We start from the raw sequence: 17,432 nt of genomic DNA, 5'->3' as shown, positions 1-17,432 counted from the left end.
CAGGGAGCCCCAGCGCTTTTCAAAGACCACTCGGTATTGTCTGAGTTGTTATTTAAAATGTATACTTGCCCGATGCATGGTTTGTGCCTTATAATCCTTTAGAACGGGTAGGGACTTCGCAGATTCTATTATTTAGAGTTCCATTTGGGTCGGCAAACTACAGCCTGGTGCCTATATCCTGTTTGTTTGTTTTTAACATTCAAACACTTCATTTTTTTTTTTAAATTGTGATAAAACATACCTAACAAAGTTTACAGTTTTAACCGTTCTTCAGTGCACAGCTCAGTGGCATTGAGCACATTTGCACTCTTGTGCGGCCACCGCTACATCCGTCCGTGGAACTTCATCTCCCTCCTGTTGTAAGTTTTTATAAACAAAGCTTTGTGTAGGAGCCCAGCCACACTCACGGGTACCGTTCACAGCTCTTCTAAGCTACGGCTGCAGAGCTGAGTAGTTACGACAGAGACGTGGCCTGCAAAGCCTAAAGTGATTCCTCTCTGGTCCTTTAAAGAAAGCGTTTGCCGACCCTGATCTAGTCTGACTCCATTTTACAGTTGGAAAAGACACAGAGAAGTTAAATAAGTTGTCCCCAGGACCTAGAACAAATGGTGAAATTTCCAGAACTGGAACTTTGTCAGGTTCTAGAATTCGAGTAGGGGCTGTTTCTGTGCAATCCCAGGGTCGCTCGTATGCAGGGACCAGCCACTGCAGCTCCTTAACTGAGAACATCCTTTGCCCGCACAGCCTCGCTCTCGCTTCACTGGGTACGCAGGATAAAGCCGTTTCACAAGGGTTTTGAAAACCTGTCTCTTCTGAAAACACACGTAGTCACCTTCGGTCCTTTTGGCTTTGGATTTTTCTTGCAATTGTATATTTTGACATTGGTGAGAAATTCACTTGCTGCCTTCTGCTTCTCCCTGATTAATGCTGTCTGCTGTCCTCACTTTCTCCACAGCCCCATCATGGAAGCGTTTGGCAACGCGAAGACAGTGTACAACAACAACTCCAGTCGTTTTGGGAAGTTTGTTCAGCTGAACATCTGTCAGAAGGGAAATATTCAGGGCGGGAAAATTGTAGATTGTATCCTGTTTCATTTAGTTCTTACTTATAGCATGTGATTCTCTAAGTAGAAACTGTTCTCGCTTATCCTAAGGACCGAAAAAGAACGTGAGACATTTCTTTCTGCCTAATTCTTCCCAGTTAGTGCTCTAAGGCTTGGTGGCCCCGGCCTGTAGTCCCAGCTACTCAGGAGGCTGAGGCGGGGAGTATGGCTTGAGCCCAGGAGTTCGAGGCCTGCTTGGACAACATAACAACAGCCCCATCTCCTAAAAATAAAATAAAAATTTTTGAAAATTATTCTATGAGACAAAGAATGGTATTTCTTTTGGCCGTCTCTGATATGTCCATCATTTGAAAAATTGAATTCCTCGTTTAACATCAGGTATTTGTTTAAAATCAGTTCTGTCAAATAGTTTGGCAGCTGATAGGGTACCACGTGTCACGTTTGGGATTGGATTTAGAGGAAATAGTCTATGTTTTGTTTGTCTTCTGGCTCTAGAAGTTTCACTGCCAAAGGAACAGGAGCTGTAATTATTTGGGTAACAAAGAATAGAAAATTGAAGACTAATTGAGCATGTCACGTCCTCGTTTTATTCCTTGACTTACCATTACTTTTCACATGAAGATTTATTAGAAAAAGTAAGTATATGTGATTAATTCACAGTTTCTTTCTTCCACAATAACAATTTTCAGAAATTACTGGTTTGTGTGAATTAAGCAGAGAAGACGTTGCTGACGAGAAATCTGATTTATCTCCACAGAACCGAGTAGTAAGGCAAAATCCCGGGGAAAGGAATTATCACATATTTTATGCACTGCTGGCAGGGCTGAAACATGAAGAGAAAGGTGAGTGAGGGGGACAACAGCAGAGAAATATGAAGTGGCAACTCATTTTCCTTTTAAAAACCATCAGTAAATGAGCAGACATCTGTTTCGATGTTGTTGACATTCCACCAATTGCTGTGAAATGTATATGAGAATACCAAAAGATGCTGAATTCCTTTTTGAGCCAAATAATAGAGGGAGAAAATTACCAATAGAAAAATGTTGAAATTTTTAGAGTCTCGGTACATTTTTAATTTAAAAGATATTTATCAAAAATATATTGTAGCTGATTTTACTTTTAAACCACACCCAAATGAAGCTAATTTCTAAAAGTTTGATCTTTAAAGAAAAAATGATAAAAATTGGATACTCATCGATTTTTTTTTTTCCCCCTAGTAAACATTTTCTACCATCCTGTTGAGTTTAACTTAATTTTTTCTATTTTACCTAAATAGTAATTAAGAGAGAACTTTACTATCTCAATAGTGGGCTGTTAGGGGTATAGAATTATGTATATACTTTGTTTTTTTATATGATAGAGTGAAAACTCTTTTGTATTTTATCTTATCTTTGCCAACTGTGATGTTACATTTTTCTTTCCTTCTGTAGAAGAATTTTATTTATCTGTGCCAGAGAACTACCACTACTTGAATCAATCTGGGTGTATAGAAGACAAGACAATCAGTGACCAGGAATCCTTTAGGGATGTTATTGTAAGTTACTTTTTAATTTTTCCCTATTAAGGATGACTGATTTCATTTACTTTCTGTTTAAAAAAAAAAAGAATTAATTACATTTGGACCAATGTGTAAGAATAGGTATTTCCTCCTTGTTCCAAGTCATGATAAAGAATTTCTTCCAGGCTGGAAGGGAATTTGAGGAATCCTCTTTCTTTAGAAGACGAGTGAATGTCTGTGTCATTCAGGGCAGATGGGAAGTTCACTTGGAACAATGTGTTCAGAATGTATACCCTCCGCCCCAAAAAACAAAAATATCACAGGCTTCACACCGGAGCAAGCAGATCTTCCATTTTTGAGCTTACAAGTTAGATTTCTTTTGAAAAATGGATTCCACAGCTAAAAACAAATCTGCTAGCCGTTGGACCAGGTGACGGCTAGGGTTTCATCCAGATCTCATGGCCTCGTTGTGACAGCCATTTCTGACCATGTAAGCAGTGGTCATCTTAAGACTCTGAATCACGGCATGCCGCGGTCTCTTGCAGTTCTGGAATATGTCACGAGGGCTTTGTTATAAGGTGTCTGCCTTTAAGAAGCCTGGTCGTGAACATTAACAGCCCCGCCTGATTGAGTTTAGCCAGGAGATCTCATCCTTGTGGTGCTAATTCCTTTGCCAGAGTCCTTACTAGGAGAGCAGGACACAGTGCAGCCAGGGCTGATTCATCATCGTTATAGTCATAATCATTATAAATGCGGCTAACATTTATCGAGTACTTACTATTCTGAACTTTACGTGGACTTTTCTCTCTGATCGCGCTTGCCAACCCTGTGAGGGTAGGAAGTGTGGTTGTCTTCATTCTAAGACTCAGAGAAGTTGGTGAGCGGCCTCCCCTCACCCAGTGCCAGTTACACAGTCTAACGCCAGATCCCACCGTCTCTCTTCTCTCGAACCTGTTAACAAAAAGCCTCTTACAGACAGCGCCTTTTGGTGTACACCTGAAGAGGCGTGGGATTTGGCCCTGTAAATTGGATTTTTTATGAAGAGCTCTTCCAAGTATTTTGAATTATCTGCCCCCTAGACTCTCTCACTGCTCAAACCTTCTACCTTCACAGTTCATTTATCATTGTCTCTGCTGCAAAGAATCACGTGTTAGAATAAGTACTCATTCTTAGTTTTGATGATCAGGGCAAAGCAAGACTTGTCTCAGGATTTTTTCCCTGATTTCATTTTTCTTGTTTCTTTCTTGAAGCTGAACAACAATGATTTGTGTTCAAAGGATTCAGACAAGACTAACTATCCAAGGCATCGTCTCACTGCAGGTCCCATAGCCGTGAGCTCGCTCTCTGGCCACTAGGGTGCACTTGGCAGTGAGGGATGCCTGTCCTGGGAGGGCCTTGAGGAACCACACACTCCGTGGTGTTACTCTCTTTTCCTCTTGGGGCACCATCCGCCAATTCAGAACTGCCCTTTTTGTTAGCTACAAGTAAACTTTTGGAGTTTGGCTTAGTTTCAGTGATTGCTAGCTTTTATTGTTAAATTGAAATAATAGGTTTTGGCACTTCAAATTTGATCTTATGACAAAAGGATATATCAATTATATAGAAAAGTAGAGAGATTTATACATGAAATTGACATAATGAATGTACCTAACAAACTTACTCTAGTGTATTCTATTTATAGAATATGTTTATAGATCCTTAAACATTTAATTTGCAATTACTTTTTAGTGTTGGCTCCCCAGAAGTATCAGTAAAAACTTAGCTGATATTTATTAGGGTCATGAGTATGACATTTTTGCTATTATTATTTAACCTTGTACTAGAAGTTCTGAGCAATGCAACAAAAAAGAAAGAAACAAACAAACAAAAATAACTGTGCAACTTTTGGTAAAGAAGGAGGAAAAAATATTCCTTTCTATATACAGTATGATTCTCTCCCCCCAAACCTAGGAGAATCAAGAAGTGGGGAATAGTTGAAATAATTTGTTATCCTCATAAAATGAAATCCATTGCAGCAAGTACAACACGTATTATTAAAACGTATTTAACATATTATTAAAACATATTTAATAATATGGAAAACTTTGCTTATTATGTAAGAAGTGAGAAGGGCAGAAGACAGCACTATATAATCCTTTAATTTAAAAAAATAAGCACTTTATATCATGTCTATATTGCAACTATATGTGCAGAAAAAAAGACTGGAACAAAAATATAGCAAACATGTTATCTCATGTGGCAGAATTCTGAGATTTTATTTTATTCCTTATCCTCTCCATGTTATAATATTTTTACAATGATATATCAACTTCGATGGTTATGTGATTACTATATGATTACATTTCTTACATCATAATTTGTATAATACAGGAATACAATCACAAGTGTCATTATCAATACCAGCTGGTCCACCTTATGTAGCATCGTGCAGCCAAGAGTGACACCGATACAGCTCACAAACAACACTAACCTCTTCTGGCTGAGGCTGATGTTAATACACTCACCATATTTGAACACTTGCTGTGTGCCAGGCACTGTGTCAGGCACCAGGGAGACCACATGAACAAGTCAGATACAATCCCCACATTCTGCTGGAGAAATGGAAAGGATCAGACCAGATCACACTGTTGTGTTTTATGCAGTTTGTCTCAATATTTTCTTCTAATATTAAATACCATTTAAATTTATGTCTTCATACTTTAATTTCATAAAGCTCCTTTTCCCAGATGTGGTGGAATCAAAGGAAAGAGACCACATTCTACTAGGGCTCAAAGATAGTTTGTTTGCAGAATGTGTTAAAACTTTAGTGGAGATAAATTATTTGTATGAATTATATATGAAAATGTCACTTTCGGTGTTCATTTTTAGCCACTAAAAAAATCATTATTTTTTTTTTATCAGTTTTGAGGTCAACATACTCTGGCAATAGGACCTTTTAAGAATTTTGATTATTTCATTGAGAATTTGCTTTATGTGTAATGTTTTTTAAAATTCATCATTGGCAACTATTAACATTGATATAAAGTAAAGACTATACTTTCAGGGATCATTTTTATAGTTCATTAATATATAGAAGTACCTGGGAAATATTCTGAGCAGCTTTGGGAGAGAGCTGGTTTTTCCTGGGGCAGAGGCAGTGAACCTACGCTAAATTTTATAGTCATTTTTCATAAGCCTTCCAAATTGCACCATAAGTTATTCGGTCAGGAGGACAACTAATTTGTTTTATTGCCTGCATTTGACCACCAGGATGCTGGCTGATGAAATGTGTATGAGGTAACAGGAGTCTATGCTGAGCGATCATCTATTCATTCTCTTACTCCACAAATACTGAATGTTTACAACAAGCCTGGTGTGGACCAGGGCTGGGATTGTCTGACTCCATAGACCTTACTGAGTGTATCCATGGGTTTTGAATGGTGCATGGCCATGTGTGTGTGTATGTGTAAATTTATTCATCATGAGTTAGATTTTATTAAGATTTAAAGGACTGACTTTGTACTTCAACTTTGCCAAACTTGGAAATATCAGTCTCTTTTAGTCTTGAAAAACTTGGAAGCATAAGCAAATTTTATGTTACAAAACCTTACGGTATTTTTAGAATAACATAATATTACGTATTAAAACATAACATAACATAGTAAATTATTATCAGATTATTTATTTGTAATTCACTGGACCCAAAATAGCCTCCCCTTCCACCCTTTCTTTCAGTCATACCATTTGTTCAAGATCCATCTGAGGTCCCTTTGCCTTTGTGGCAGTGACTCTTCTCTCTGTTTCTGGTGTGACCAGCCGAGCTCCCTTCATGCATGATGGTTGGGATTATATCACATATTTATCAAACCTCCCCCCACACACATGCACACACATATTCACAAGCATCTTTTTTTTTATGTGCTTAATAAAGACGTTCATTGCGAATATTTTTTATGACTTTGTGTCAGTTTTATAACTAAATTGCTGCTTAGCACTTCTGAACCATACTGAGAATTATTTCCCAGGGTTTTTTCAGCCTTGAGCCATGTAGTTCAGATGATAAAATAATTATAGTAAGCCTTAAAGTGGCTACTCTTGCCAAAGGGGTGGAGATTGCTTACTACAAAGATTGTAAATAGGACAGTAAGAAACAATAAATGGAGGCTCTCGCTGGGCTGGCTGGCGGTTTTAGCTCACACGCCTGTGCTGGTGATAATTGGTTGCAGACATTAAATTACCCCCTGGGACAATTAATGCAATCACCACTTATCACCACTGCTCCTAACTAATTAACCAATCACTTGGCGTTAGACTTAAAAGCAAACCAATCACAAATATATTAATATAGTAATCACATGGATTCTGTTCATTTGCTTTCTCATCTCCCTACACAAGCTTTGTATGTATTTTAAGAACTTAACTAAGAATATTTTTTTTATGGATTATGTGTCAGTGCTTTTTATTGGAGTTAGAAATTTTCCACTTATGGAAACTTATTTTTTAAAATCTATTTCCTTTTAGTATTAGATAAAGTCCAGGTCAGTCACTTAGTCAAGATTTTCATTTCTGTGATCATTGTATAATTGGCTTAGAAAATTTTTATAAACTATCTTTGAATATGTCTTATATATATAAGGAAAACGTTAATTATAGAAAGGGAAAATAGTAACTTATACACAACATAGTTACTTTGTAATTATTTTGCTGATGTCAGACATGGTCTTAAACACTTTTAAAAGTCTTGAGAATAACAAATTATTCAGTATTTCTTAGCCGTATTTCTTTACTTTTAGCTTTTTAGAGTAAGTCACTGATAAATACCTTTAAATTTGAATAATGATTTTCCCATAGGCTTTTTTTCTTAATTCGTAAGCCCTTGACAAATAGTTCTTATTCTTTGTATCCATTTCTGTTTGTACCCATGAAATGATAGTCTTCCCATCTTTAATTATGTAATTCATGGTCTTTTAATTTTTTATAATTGACTTTATTGAGATATAAAGCACATGTAATAAAATGTTCCCATTTAAAGTACACATTTCGATGAATTTTGAATTTACACACCTGTATACCCCCAACTATGATCAAGATAAAAGACAATTCTATACCCCAAAAGTTCCTCTGTGCCCCTTCTTAGGCAATCCCAGCCACCCATCCCAGCCACCCGAGGATACCACTGACCTAAGTCCCTCTAGTATAGATTTGTCTTCTCTAGAGTTTCATGTAAGTGAAATAATACAGTATGTATTCTCTTGTGTCTAGCTTCTTCCGGTAATCCACATCACAGATACCAGTCTTCTTTCCTTTTTTTGATATTCCATTGAATAGACAGCCGTTTGTTTATCCATTCACCCATTAATCTTCTCACTTTTTGTTGTAAAATTACTGCCAACAACATTAAAAGATGTGATAGAACATACTGTTCATGAGCCTACCAATACCATGAACTCACAGTTAACCCTCACAGTAACTATTACAACCATTCTCAATTTTGTAAATTTTCTTCCTAGTCTGAATTTTTAAAATAATTATGATACAAAATATAATTTTTTACTTTTTATATAAAACTATAATAGATATAATTGTATTTCTATGTAATGTTCAAAATTTCCTTTGAAAACTATAAAATATTCTTATGTTTATTTGCTATATTTGTTGTCTAATGGTAGGATAGTTAGAATTGTTTTTTTCTTTGAAAGTGTTATTAGGGTAACCCTGTAGAGAATATTTTATAAAGCTTTTGTTTTGTGCTATTGAGATTTTCCTTGGAACAAATTTCCAGCATTGAAATGATTGGAGATTACATAGATTTATCTTTTATGTCCTTGGAAAGTAATAGATTTAGGTGGATAATAGCTTCCTAGGCCTTGAATCAGTTGGGCAACCCTTAGGAAAATTATTTAATCTCTCTGAACATTGGTTGTTTTGTTTTTTCAGATATTAAAATTATAACTTGTACATATGTGACCTAGCACAATACTGTCACATAATTACATTGTTTTCCAAAAAGATTATACTTATAGTACTGACCAGTGTATAAATGTCCCTTTCCCACCCATCGTTAAGGTTATCATTCAGAAGTTCTTTGCTAATTTAATAGAAGTGATCTCAGATTGACTTTAATTTACAAATGTTTGATTTCAAGGAAGGAAATGCATTTACTGTGGATTTGCGTTTCTGCCTATGAGAAGTGCCTGTTTTATTTTCCGTGCTCATGCATCTTCTCGTGGAGCTTTTACTTGTTTCTCTCTCCACTGTTTGCCTTTTTTTTTTTTTTTGGCAGTATTGCTTTTTCCTTGTAAAGAAATTAAACTTTTTACATTTTAAAACCTGCAGTTGTTTCCTTTTGCAGTTTCTATTGCTTCAAAGTGGGGCATGGTTTCCTTCTTCCCGGCTTCCTGTGGTCATTGTATGGGTGCGAGTGCTCTTTGTGGGTCGTTTTCATCATCGCCAACAGTTCTGCCCTCTGTTGTGTGTGGGTGGTTTTCTTTTTCTTTTTAGTAGCTTTTTTCCTCACGAGAATGTGTCCTCCATCACAATAGAAAATCAGCAAATGTGAGATATGATTCAGAAAACACCTGGCTGAAGTTGTTCTTGTTGGTGACAAAGTCCCCTAAGTGTCTGTTTTTATTTTTCCCCAAACAACATTATGTTAACTTCCACTCAGTATCCTGAGGCTAAGATAAGACCTTAAAAATCCTTTGGAGAAATTTGAAAGAGAGCTGTGATGAATGTCAAGGGGAAGACAGAGCCAGATCTATTCAGATTTTCTATCAGTGCCTATTATAGAAGAGCAAAAGGCTCTCCCCTCCATGGAGTTCCTGACAGAATTCTGTTCCCCCTGTTGGGTTCCCTAAGGGACCCTATGACAAGACATTTAACCACTAAGATAAGACCCCAAAGTTTACCCTTGGAGGAGTCTCATGAAATGCTACCCCTTGCCCCTTCTCAAATCCTGCCTCTGAATTTTTATGTGTAAAGAAAACGATAAATGTTCCATATGCTTTGATAGCTATAGAAAAAAATATTTCTTTATCACTGCTATTACGGTGACTCCCTGAGGTAATTGCTTTACAGCATAAATAGGCTTGTGCATAGGGCAGATATGTATATTTATTTCATTGATTGGGTTACCTCTGAGCACCCTACAGCTCTTTATCTCTCTTTTCTCATGTGTACCTGTGTAAAGTCTTTATCATTTTAAAAGCGAGTGGTTACGCCTCTATTTCTTATTTCCTTGCCTTTAGAACAGCACCCAATAATTTTATGGTCATGAGCATTCTTTATTTTCTTCATTGTGAAAAAAACAACATACAATTTAATATATTTATCCTCTAGACGGCAATGGAAGTAATGCAGTTCAGCAAGGAAGAGGTTCGGGAGGTTCTGAGGCTGCTTGCTGGCATACTGCACCTCGGGAACATAGAGTTCATCACTGCTGGAGGGGCACAGGTTTCCTTCAAAACAGGTAAGATGCCGCCTGCCTGCCTCCCTCCCTTCCTTGGCTTTTTTTCTCCTAGAAAATTTAAACCTCAATGATTGGCCTTCTACAGAAGAAGTGTTCCGACCCCTGGAATAGAGATCTATAGAACTTTAACTGTATCTGATGTAAAGTGTCAGTTAGTAAAGGGTCACAGCATGTGAAAAGTTACTACTGAATTGGGATAGGGGCGATATTCTCGTTCTTACTAGGAAAAGAAGGAACATGGGCCAAATAAGTGGAAATATGAGCAACGAGGATTTGATGTAGGAAGAAATGTGCATCAGGCAGCATAATGCTTTGCCATAGTTTATGGTAGTTATTGAGTGCTGGCGCATAGAATAATGGTTAAGATGGTCAGCTTTGGAAGCCAGAATGTTGGGTTCATTGCCCAGCCTGGCCACAAGCTGTTTCCTGTGTTACTTATCCGCTCAACACTAGTGACTTCTCACCTGTACCGTGCCTCTAAGATTTGATGTCAAGATAAAATGTGTTAATACACATCTAGCCATGTCACTTGTCATTTTCCAGTTGTAATTTATGTATTTATTTTTAAAACTTTTTTGATGGAAGTCATAGATGAGGTCATGGCAGCTGGGAATTAGATCAGTTCAAGTTCAAAATGGTTCTAGAGGAACCCAGGACTGTAGGTCAGTAGTTCTCAAACGTTTGGTCCCACTCAGTACCTCTTAATCTTCTCACAAGTCATAGGGTCCCCAATGAACTTTTGTTTATGTGGGCCATATCTGTTGATATTTACTGCATTGGAAGTTAAAACTGAGATATTTAAAAAACATTCATTAATCATTTAAAAATAGCAATAATAAACCCACTGCATACTAAAATAAATATTACGTTTTTATTTAAAAGACTACTTTCCAAAACAGAAAAAGTCAGTGAGAATAGTTATATTTTCTTATCTTTTTGCAAATTTCTTTAATGTCTGAGGTTGTCAAAGACAGCTGCGTTCTCATATCTGCTTGTAATCTATTGAGATACCTCATGTTGTGTAGCCTTTGAAAAACTCTGCTGTATGCTGGTGAGAAAATGAGAGTGAAAAAGCAAATAACATCTTATTGTTATTAATGAAAACAGTTGCAAACCGCTGACAGGGTCTCGGAGACCCCACAGGCTTACCAGATCACACTTTGTCCAAGCACCAGGTTCTATGCTACTAACTAGAGTTCATGGCAGGAGTGAATAACTTAGCAATATAATGTGGGTCCCGTGAATTCTGCCTGAGGGATTCAGGAATGTTCTCTGCTTGTAGGAGTCGCTGTGTGTGGTTAGCCTCCTGGGGACTGTGGGTTCACCTTTGGTTATTCTTCACTTTCAGCTTTGGGCAGGTCTGCAGAGTTACTTGGGCTGGACCCAGCGCAGCTCACAGATGCTCTGACCCAGAGATCCATGTTCCTCAGGGGAGAAGAGATCCTCACGCCTCTCAACGTTCAGCAGGTGCACACCCTTTGCCATCACAGCTTGTCTTAAAAGATACCCCTGGGTTTTCAGATCCATGGCTTGGATCTGAGAAAGTAACTACAGTGAATTGTTGGAATGACTTTGGTTCATGATCAAAATATAGAAGTATTGGGAACAGACAACACTATTGAATTATGGTCTGAGAGACAGTGTAGCCTGGTGTGTAAGAAGGTGGGTCTAACACAGATTGCCTGAGTTTGACTCTTGATCCTTACACTTACTACTGTCTATTTATTCACTGTGCCTCAGTTTCTTTCTCTGTAAAACTAGGAAAATTATCATACCTAATTCATAGGATTCTTGTAAGGATAAAAGTAAATATATGCTAGGTATTTAATGTCTGATGTGGACTAAACACTAAATAAACAGTAGCTACAATAATTGTCATTATTATAATGAATGGAAACAATGCAACAGTATGTTGTATTTATTTTTGCCTCTGCTACTGCCTTGAGCCAACTTCTGTGTGTGAGCCCTCCTGTGTGTTTCTTAATTGGATAAGTAAAAATGCTAACCTTCTCATGAGCAAAACCTTTATGTGTACAAAATAGAACTGAAAAGATGACAATAAAAAAAACTCAGTTCTTAATTATTGTTTTAAACCTGAAGACATTTATACCTGTATATATAGAGTCAGATTCTTTCCTATAACTCAATGTAGAAAGTTGAATTTGGAAGCCCAGTATTTAAAGGAATTCGTGGTGACTCTCAGCATAAGTAAGTGAGCTCCAGTTTGTCCTTTCTTTATATATCCATATTGATTTACTTCACATCCGGGGCCCAGTTTCGTGTGTGTCTCCCAAGTAGGGCAGGGATAGACCCGCCGGCCTGGGATGCCCGTGGTCACCTGGGCCTGCACGTTCCTGTCCCACAGGCAGTAGATAGCAGAGACTCCCTGGCCATGGCACTGTACGCACGCTGCTTCGAGTGGGTGATCAAGAAGATCAACAGCCGCATCAAAGGCAAAGATGATTTCAAGTCTATCGGCATCCTCGACATCTTTGGATTCGAGAACTTTGAGGTAGGTTCCACGAGTGGCACACGTGAATTCTGTTCCGTCCATTTATGAGTTGCTGTTAAACTAATCTCTTGCAAACACTGATATTTTTCTCTGCCGAATATTTTTTTTGGTCTTTTCTCCACTTTTATATGTAATTGTGAGGTCACTAAAGATTTCTATTGACTGTTTTCCCCCTTTAGGTTAATCACTTTGAACAGTTCAATATAAACTATGCAAATGAAAAACTTCAGGAATACTTCAATAAGCATATTTTTTCTTTAGAACAACTAGAGTACAGCCGGTAAGCACTCAGGATTCCGTTTCAATTTTTTTAAAAAATCAACAACTAAGTCTCATAATTTTTAAGTGCTATTTGAACTTAACTTGGCCCTTTTAAATCTTTCTACAGGGAAGGATTAGTGTGGGAAGATATTGACTGGATTGACAATGGAGAATGCCTAGACTTGATTGAGAAGGTAATGTATTTTTAAAGAATGGGTACAGTCCCAAGGGTGTCCAGCTGGACTGATTCATATTTATGGGAACAAAATAACTTGTGCGAACACGTACATCAAAGATGTGAATGTTTAGAACACAATGGGCCATTTGGAAACATAAATGTAAATGTGCAAGGTTGAATTTAACTACTTGGCTACTTCAAGCCTATTGTCCCATTGAACTCAGTATCCTAGACTCACCAGGGTGTGAATTGGCTTCCCTTAGATTTTAAGTCAGCAGCAAAACCATGGCAGTACCAATAGTAGATTTGCCAGTTGTAAAAGTCTTATCCACAAAATTGCAATGGGTTCAGCTTTTAAAATCGATTTATATAGCATTTAAATGAATTGGATTTCTTTATAGTGTATCATTTTGAATTTTTTATTCCAAGAAATTACTATACCTTTTCTTTTAACTAGTCATTTGATAGAGAGTGAAGAAGGAGCTCTAAAATAGTTTGAGAGGCATACATTCACCTTTTAATTCACTCAGTCTTTTCTTCCCTCTTCTAGAAACTTGGCCTCCTGGCCCTTATCAATGAAGAAAGCCACTTTCCTCAAGCCACAGACAGCACCTTATTGGAGAAGCTACACAGTCAACATGCTGTATGTCCAAACCTGCCAATTCTTATCCTGTCTGAATAGCAAATCTGTGGGTTGAGATTACATACAAGATGTGTCAGTGCTGTTGGCGGAACTGTGCCTCCCACATTTAATTTTTTTCTCAAACCAAAGCTGTTCTGTTACTAGAGCTAAACTGAAATAAAGGGTTCGATTTGGGGCTACTTGTCGGAATATGCCCAAGTTTATTGTATGAGCAGAGAGCTTAAATTTTTAATGTATTGTAATGACACAGTCAAGAGTTCCATGGTTTTGATAAAGTGTACCATATGCTATATCCTAAAATTCTGACACATGGCAGGTTTTGAAATTGTTTTCACTGTCCGTTGTATTTAATTTTCTTCGGAAGTCAAAGGAAATCAGTGAATGAAATAAGGCTTTTTTTCTCTTTAATTAGAATAACCACTTTTATGTGAAACCCAGAGTTGCAATCAACAATTTTGGAGTGAAACACTACGCTGGAGAGGTAACTTCTTGTTACGATGGTTATTCGTATTTGCCCGTTTGATATTTGGAGAAAATAGTAGTTTCAAAAGCTGATCATAAATCTATTAACATGCTCAGCTACTCAGGAAGCTGAGGTGGGAAAACCCCTTGAGCCTTAGAGACTAATCTCTTAAAAAAATTACTAAAATGATTTATTTTCATGGGCCTAGCTCTGAAAGGAATTGCTTATAACCTGAAACTATTCTTTCGATCAATTCTCACCTCTCTCTTATTTTTTAAAACTAGGTGCAGTATGATGTCCGAGGTATCTTGGAAAAGAACAGGGATACATTTCGAGATGACCTGCTCAACTTGCTAAGAGAAAGCCGGTATGTCAGCCTCCTCGCCAAGAAGTCATTGGCCAACAAATTAATGTTTGTGCAAATGCTTTTAATTCAGAAACATAGAGCATATTACTATTATGTGAGAAACTTGATGTCATCTTCTGCAAGCAATATTTCATCAATAAAATCACTCAAAAGATATAAAATAATAATAGTAGTGCTGACTGCCATCTAATGAAGTACTGAAATAAATAGCAAACCCATGAGGAAGATGCTGTTATTAATCCTATTACACAGATGAGGAAACTGAGGCTTGGAGCAATTATGTGACTTGCCCAAGACCCCTCAACTGGTGACCAGAGAGCTATAGAGCCCAGTTTTGATCTGGTCTGCTTGGCTCAAGCCCCTAAGATCTTAACCAGTATAACCTATTTTCTTTATAAAAAGCTTAGAGGTATATGTTAAATTGATTTTAGCCTTGGTGTTATAGGACCCATGTGTCTCTAGTTAGTATAAGAGATGTCAAGGAAAATAAATAAGTCTTAAATTCAGCTAAAATTACAGATTTATTACACATTCATTTATTCATTCATGAATTGTAAAATCACACCATTAAATCAATAGTTAAGGAAAACATTCAGAAACTTTTAATGATTAGTTTAGCTATTTGTATGTATTAAACCAGGAAGGTGTTCTATTTTTAGGAGGCTTTGGAGGGAGAAAGGGTTTGGAGAAAACCCTTCCCTTGAAGCTGTCAATATTTGCATCAGATCCAATGGGAATCTATGACAGAAACGAATTTTTAATATCCAGGGAGGGAAAGTGGGAGAACTGTTACAAAGCTGTAATTATTTTTTTGTTTGTTTTGGGGAGCTTTTTGGATTTTTTTTTTGTGTGTGTGTGTGTGTGTGTGTGTGTGGTTTTTTTTTTTTGTTTGTTTGTTTTTTGTTTTTGTTTTAGGAGACAGGATCTCCCTCTGTCACCTGGGGCCACAGTGCAATGGTGTCATCATAGCTCACTGCAACTTCAAACTCCTGGGCTCAATCCTCCTGCCTCATCCTCTAGAGTAGCTCTAACTACTGGCACTCACCATCATGTCTGGCTAATTTTTTCTATTTTTTGTAGAAACAGGGTCTCACTCTTGCTGGTCTAGCACTCCTGGCCTCAAGTAATCCTCCGGCCTCAGCCTCCCAGAGTGCTAGGATTACAGGTGTGAGCTACAAAGCCCAGCTGAAAGCTGTAATTCTTTCAGAATTGTAAATACCAGATGGCCACCCTGTCACTTAGCTAGCTATGAACTGGGGCAAAGAGAGCCTGTCTAAAATATTAGCTTAGAAACTCAGAATTTGAAGCATTTGATCTTTAAATTTATTTAAACTCTTCTGTATGTAGACTCAGTATTTACAACATTATCAGCTATTCTATTTTTAGGTGAGTTTTCAGGCCTGTAAAAATGGTGGACGTCCACAGCATGCCGTCTGTCAATGCAGTTTCATAGTTGTTAGACTTCAAGTGATACATTTTGAATAAAAGCCCCGTATTGATTTTCAACAGAAGCAGTCTGTCGTAGTGAAAAGATCTCGGGCCTGGAGACCAGCAAGAGGGAGTCTCGCCAGTTGCTCCTGTCCCGGTGATAAATGGTTTTGCGATTGGCTTATAGATCTTTCTGTTCCAGCCCAGGTTTCCCTCTGCAAACCCAGGAGCTTGGGCTGTTTGCGGATGCCCGCAAGTCCTCCCTGCTTTTCCTGGTGACAGCTTTATAGCCCATAACGTCTTCCAGGCAAGAAAGAGAAAAAGTTGTTGGGAAGCTTTTTACTTTTATTTTATTTGCTTGCTATGTATCAGGCACCATGCTCTCAGCCTTTTGTATGCATTTTCTCATTTCATTCTCACCCTAGCATTGAGGGATAAATTGGAAAATTATCCCTATTTTCCCGATGAAAAAACTGAGGCCTGCAGAGGGATGAAGTGCTTTGCCCCAGCAACACAGCTAGGAAGTAGTCGAGGCAGGATTTGAACCCTCGTCTTCCCTACCCCAGAGTTAAAGTATTGCTCAGAAACACCTTTCTATGGGTTAGCTGCTTGGATCTTCGCAACGCTGTGAGATGAACAAAACAGAAATCTGACTTCTGCAGGCGAGGAAACTGAGGCTACAGAGGCTTAGGTGGCATTCTAGGAGGCACAGCACTCCTAAGTGGGATGCCAGCCTGGGTCACTGTCATGCCAGTCTCCTTCTCTGCAAAACTCTGGTCTCTGATACTGGCACGTGTTTTTGGTGCCTGAAGCTCTTTGGCAATGGTTGGTTGGAAATCTTTGGAAGCTATCTAAGTTCTTCCAGGCCTCAGTGTGTTACTTTCAATTATCAGTGGGAAAATGCACCCTAATTACAGTAACCTGGCACCTAATTATGGGTGTGTACACCTCATTATCCTCCTGCCTTGGCCTCACACAGATTCGACTTCATCTATGACCTTTTTGAACACGTTTCAAGCCGCAACAACCAGGACACCTTGAAATGTGGAAGCAAACATCGGCGGCCCACGGTCAGCTCCCAGTTCAAGGTTAGTCTCCACTGCCGGCTTTGAGGAGGCCATCGTTACTATGAAGTTACAAATTGAAAAGAGGAGATGGGTATATGTGAGGTCTATGAGAATATTTATTTAATTTTGTTTTATATCGTGCTTTTAAACCAGACAGTGCTTTAGATATAAAATAAACTTTTTCTGCCGAGTCAGAGGGAAACATGTAGACCCTTTTTTAAAAAATAAGAAATAGTTACTTAATCTAAGCTTTCAAAATAACAATCTTCTTAAGGCCAGTTGAGAGCACTCTGACTTGTATTTAGAAGCTCAGAGGGTGTATTTCTAACCGTGTATGGATGGTTGCATTTTTCCCAGGTGTATTTACAGTGTCATACCTGGGAATATTGACCAAACATTTAATTAAATAGATTAATGACACTTGTCTTGTCCAGATGTTCAGAATTCAGGGAAAATAAGCAACTTTCTTATTTGCATTTTAAGTACGTAAACGTTTTATGTAGTT

General features: G+C 37.8%; 1 protein-coding gene across 1 annotated transcript in view; it reads left to right on the top strand.

Annotated features, from left to right (window-relative positions):
- MYO10 (myosin X) overlaps positions 1 to 17,432 on the top strand; it is a 207,501-nt gene that overhangs the window by 116,663 nt on the left and 73,406 nt on the right. Inside the window, exons 6-18 of the mRNA XM_069492016.1 lie at positions 956 to 1,080; positions 1,685 to 1,698; positions 1,821 to 1,905; positions 2,494 to 2,597; positions 9,879 to 10,008; positions 11,357 to 11,475; positions 12,374 to 12,520; positions 12,700 to 12,800; positions 12,909 to 12,975; positions 13,510 to 13,602; positions 14,015 to 14,083; positions 14,350 to 14,432; positions 16,840 to 16,948. Of these exons, the coding sequence (XP_069348117.1) occupies positions 956 to 1,080; positions 1,685 to 1,698; positions 1,821 to 1,905; positions 2,494 to 2,597; positions 9,879 to 10,008; positions 11,357 to 11,475; positions 12,374 to 12,520; positions 12,700 to 12,800; positions 12,909 to 12,975; positions 13,510 to 13,602; positions 14,015 to 14,083; positions 14,350 to 14,432; positions 16,840 to 16,948 (1,246 nt within the window). The remainder of the gene's footprint in view (positions 1 to 955; positions 1,081 to 1,684; positions 1,699 to 1,820; positions 1,906 to 2,493; positions 2,598 to 9,878; positions 10,009 to 11,356; positions 11,476 to 12,373; positions 12,521 to 12,699; positions 12,801 to 12,908; positions 12,976 to 13,509; positions 13,603 to 14,014; positions 14,084 to 14,349; positions 14,433 to 16,839; positions 16,949 to 17,432) is intronic.

Source organism: Eulemur rufifrons, chromosome 17, assembly GCF_041146395.1.
Source record: "Eulemur rufifrons isolate Redbay chromosome 17, OSU_ERuf_1, whole genome shotgun sequence".
Taxonomy (NCBI): domain Eukaryota; kingdom Metazoa; phylum Chordata; class Mammalia; order Primates; family Lemuridae; genus Eulemur; species Eulemur rufifrons.
Note: the sequence above shows the minus strand (reverse complement) of the source record. Positions and strands in the feature narration are given on the sequence as shown.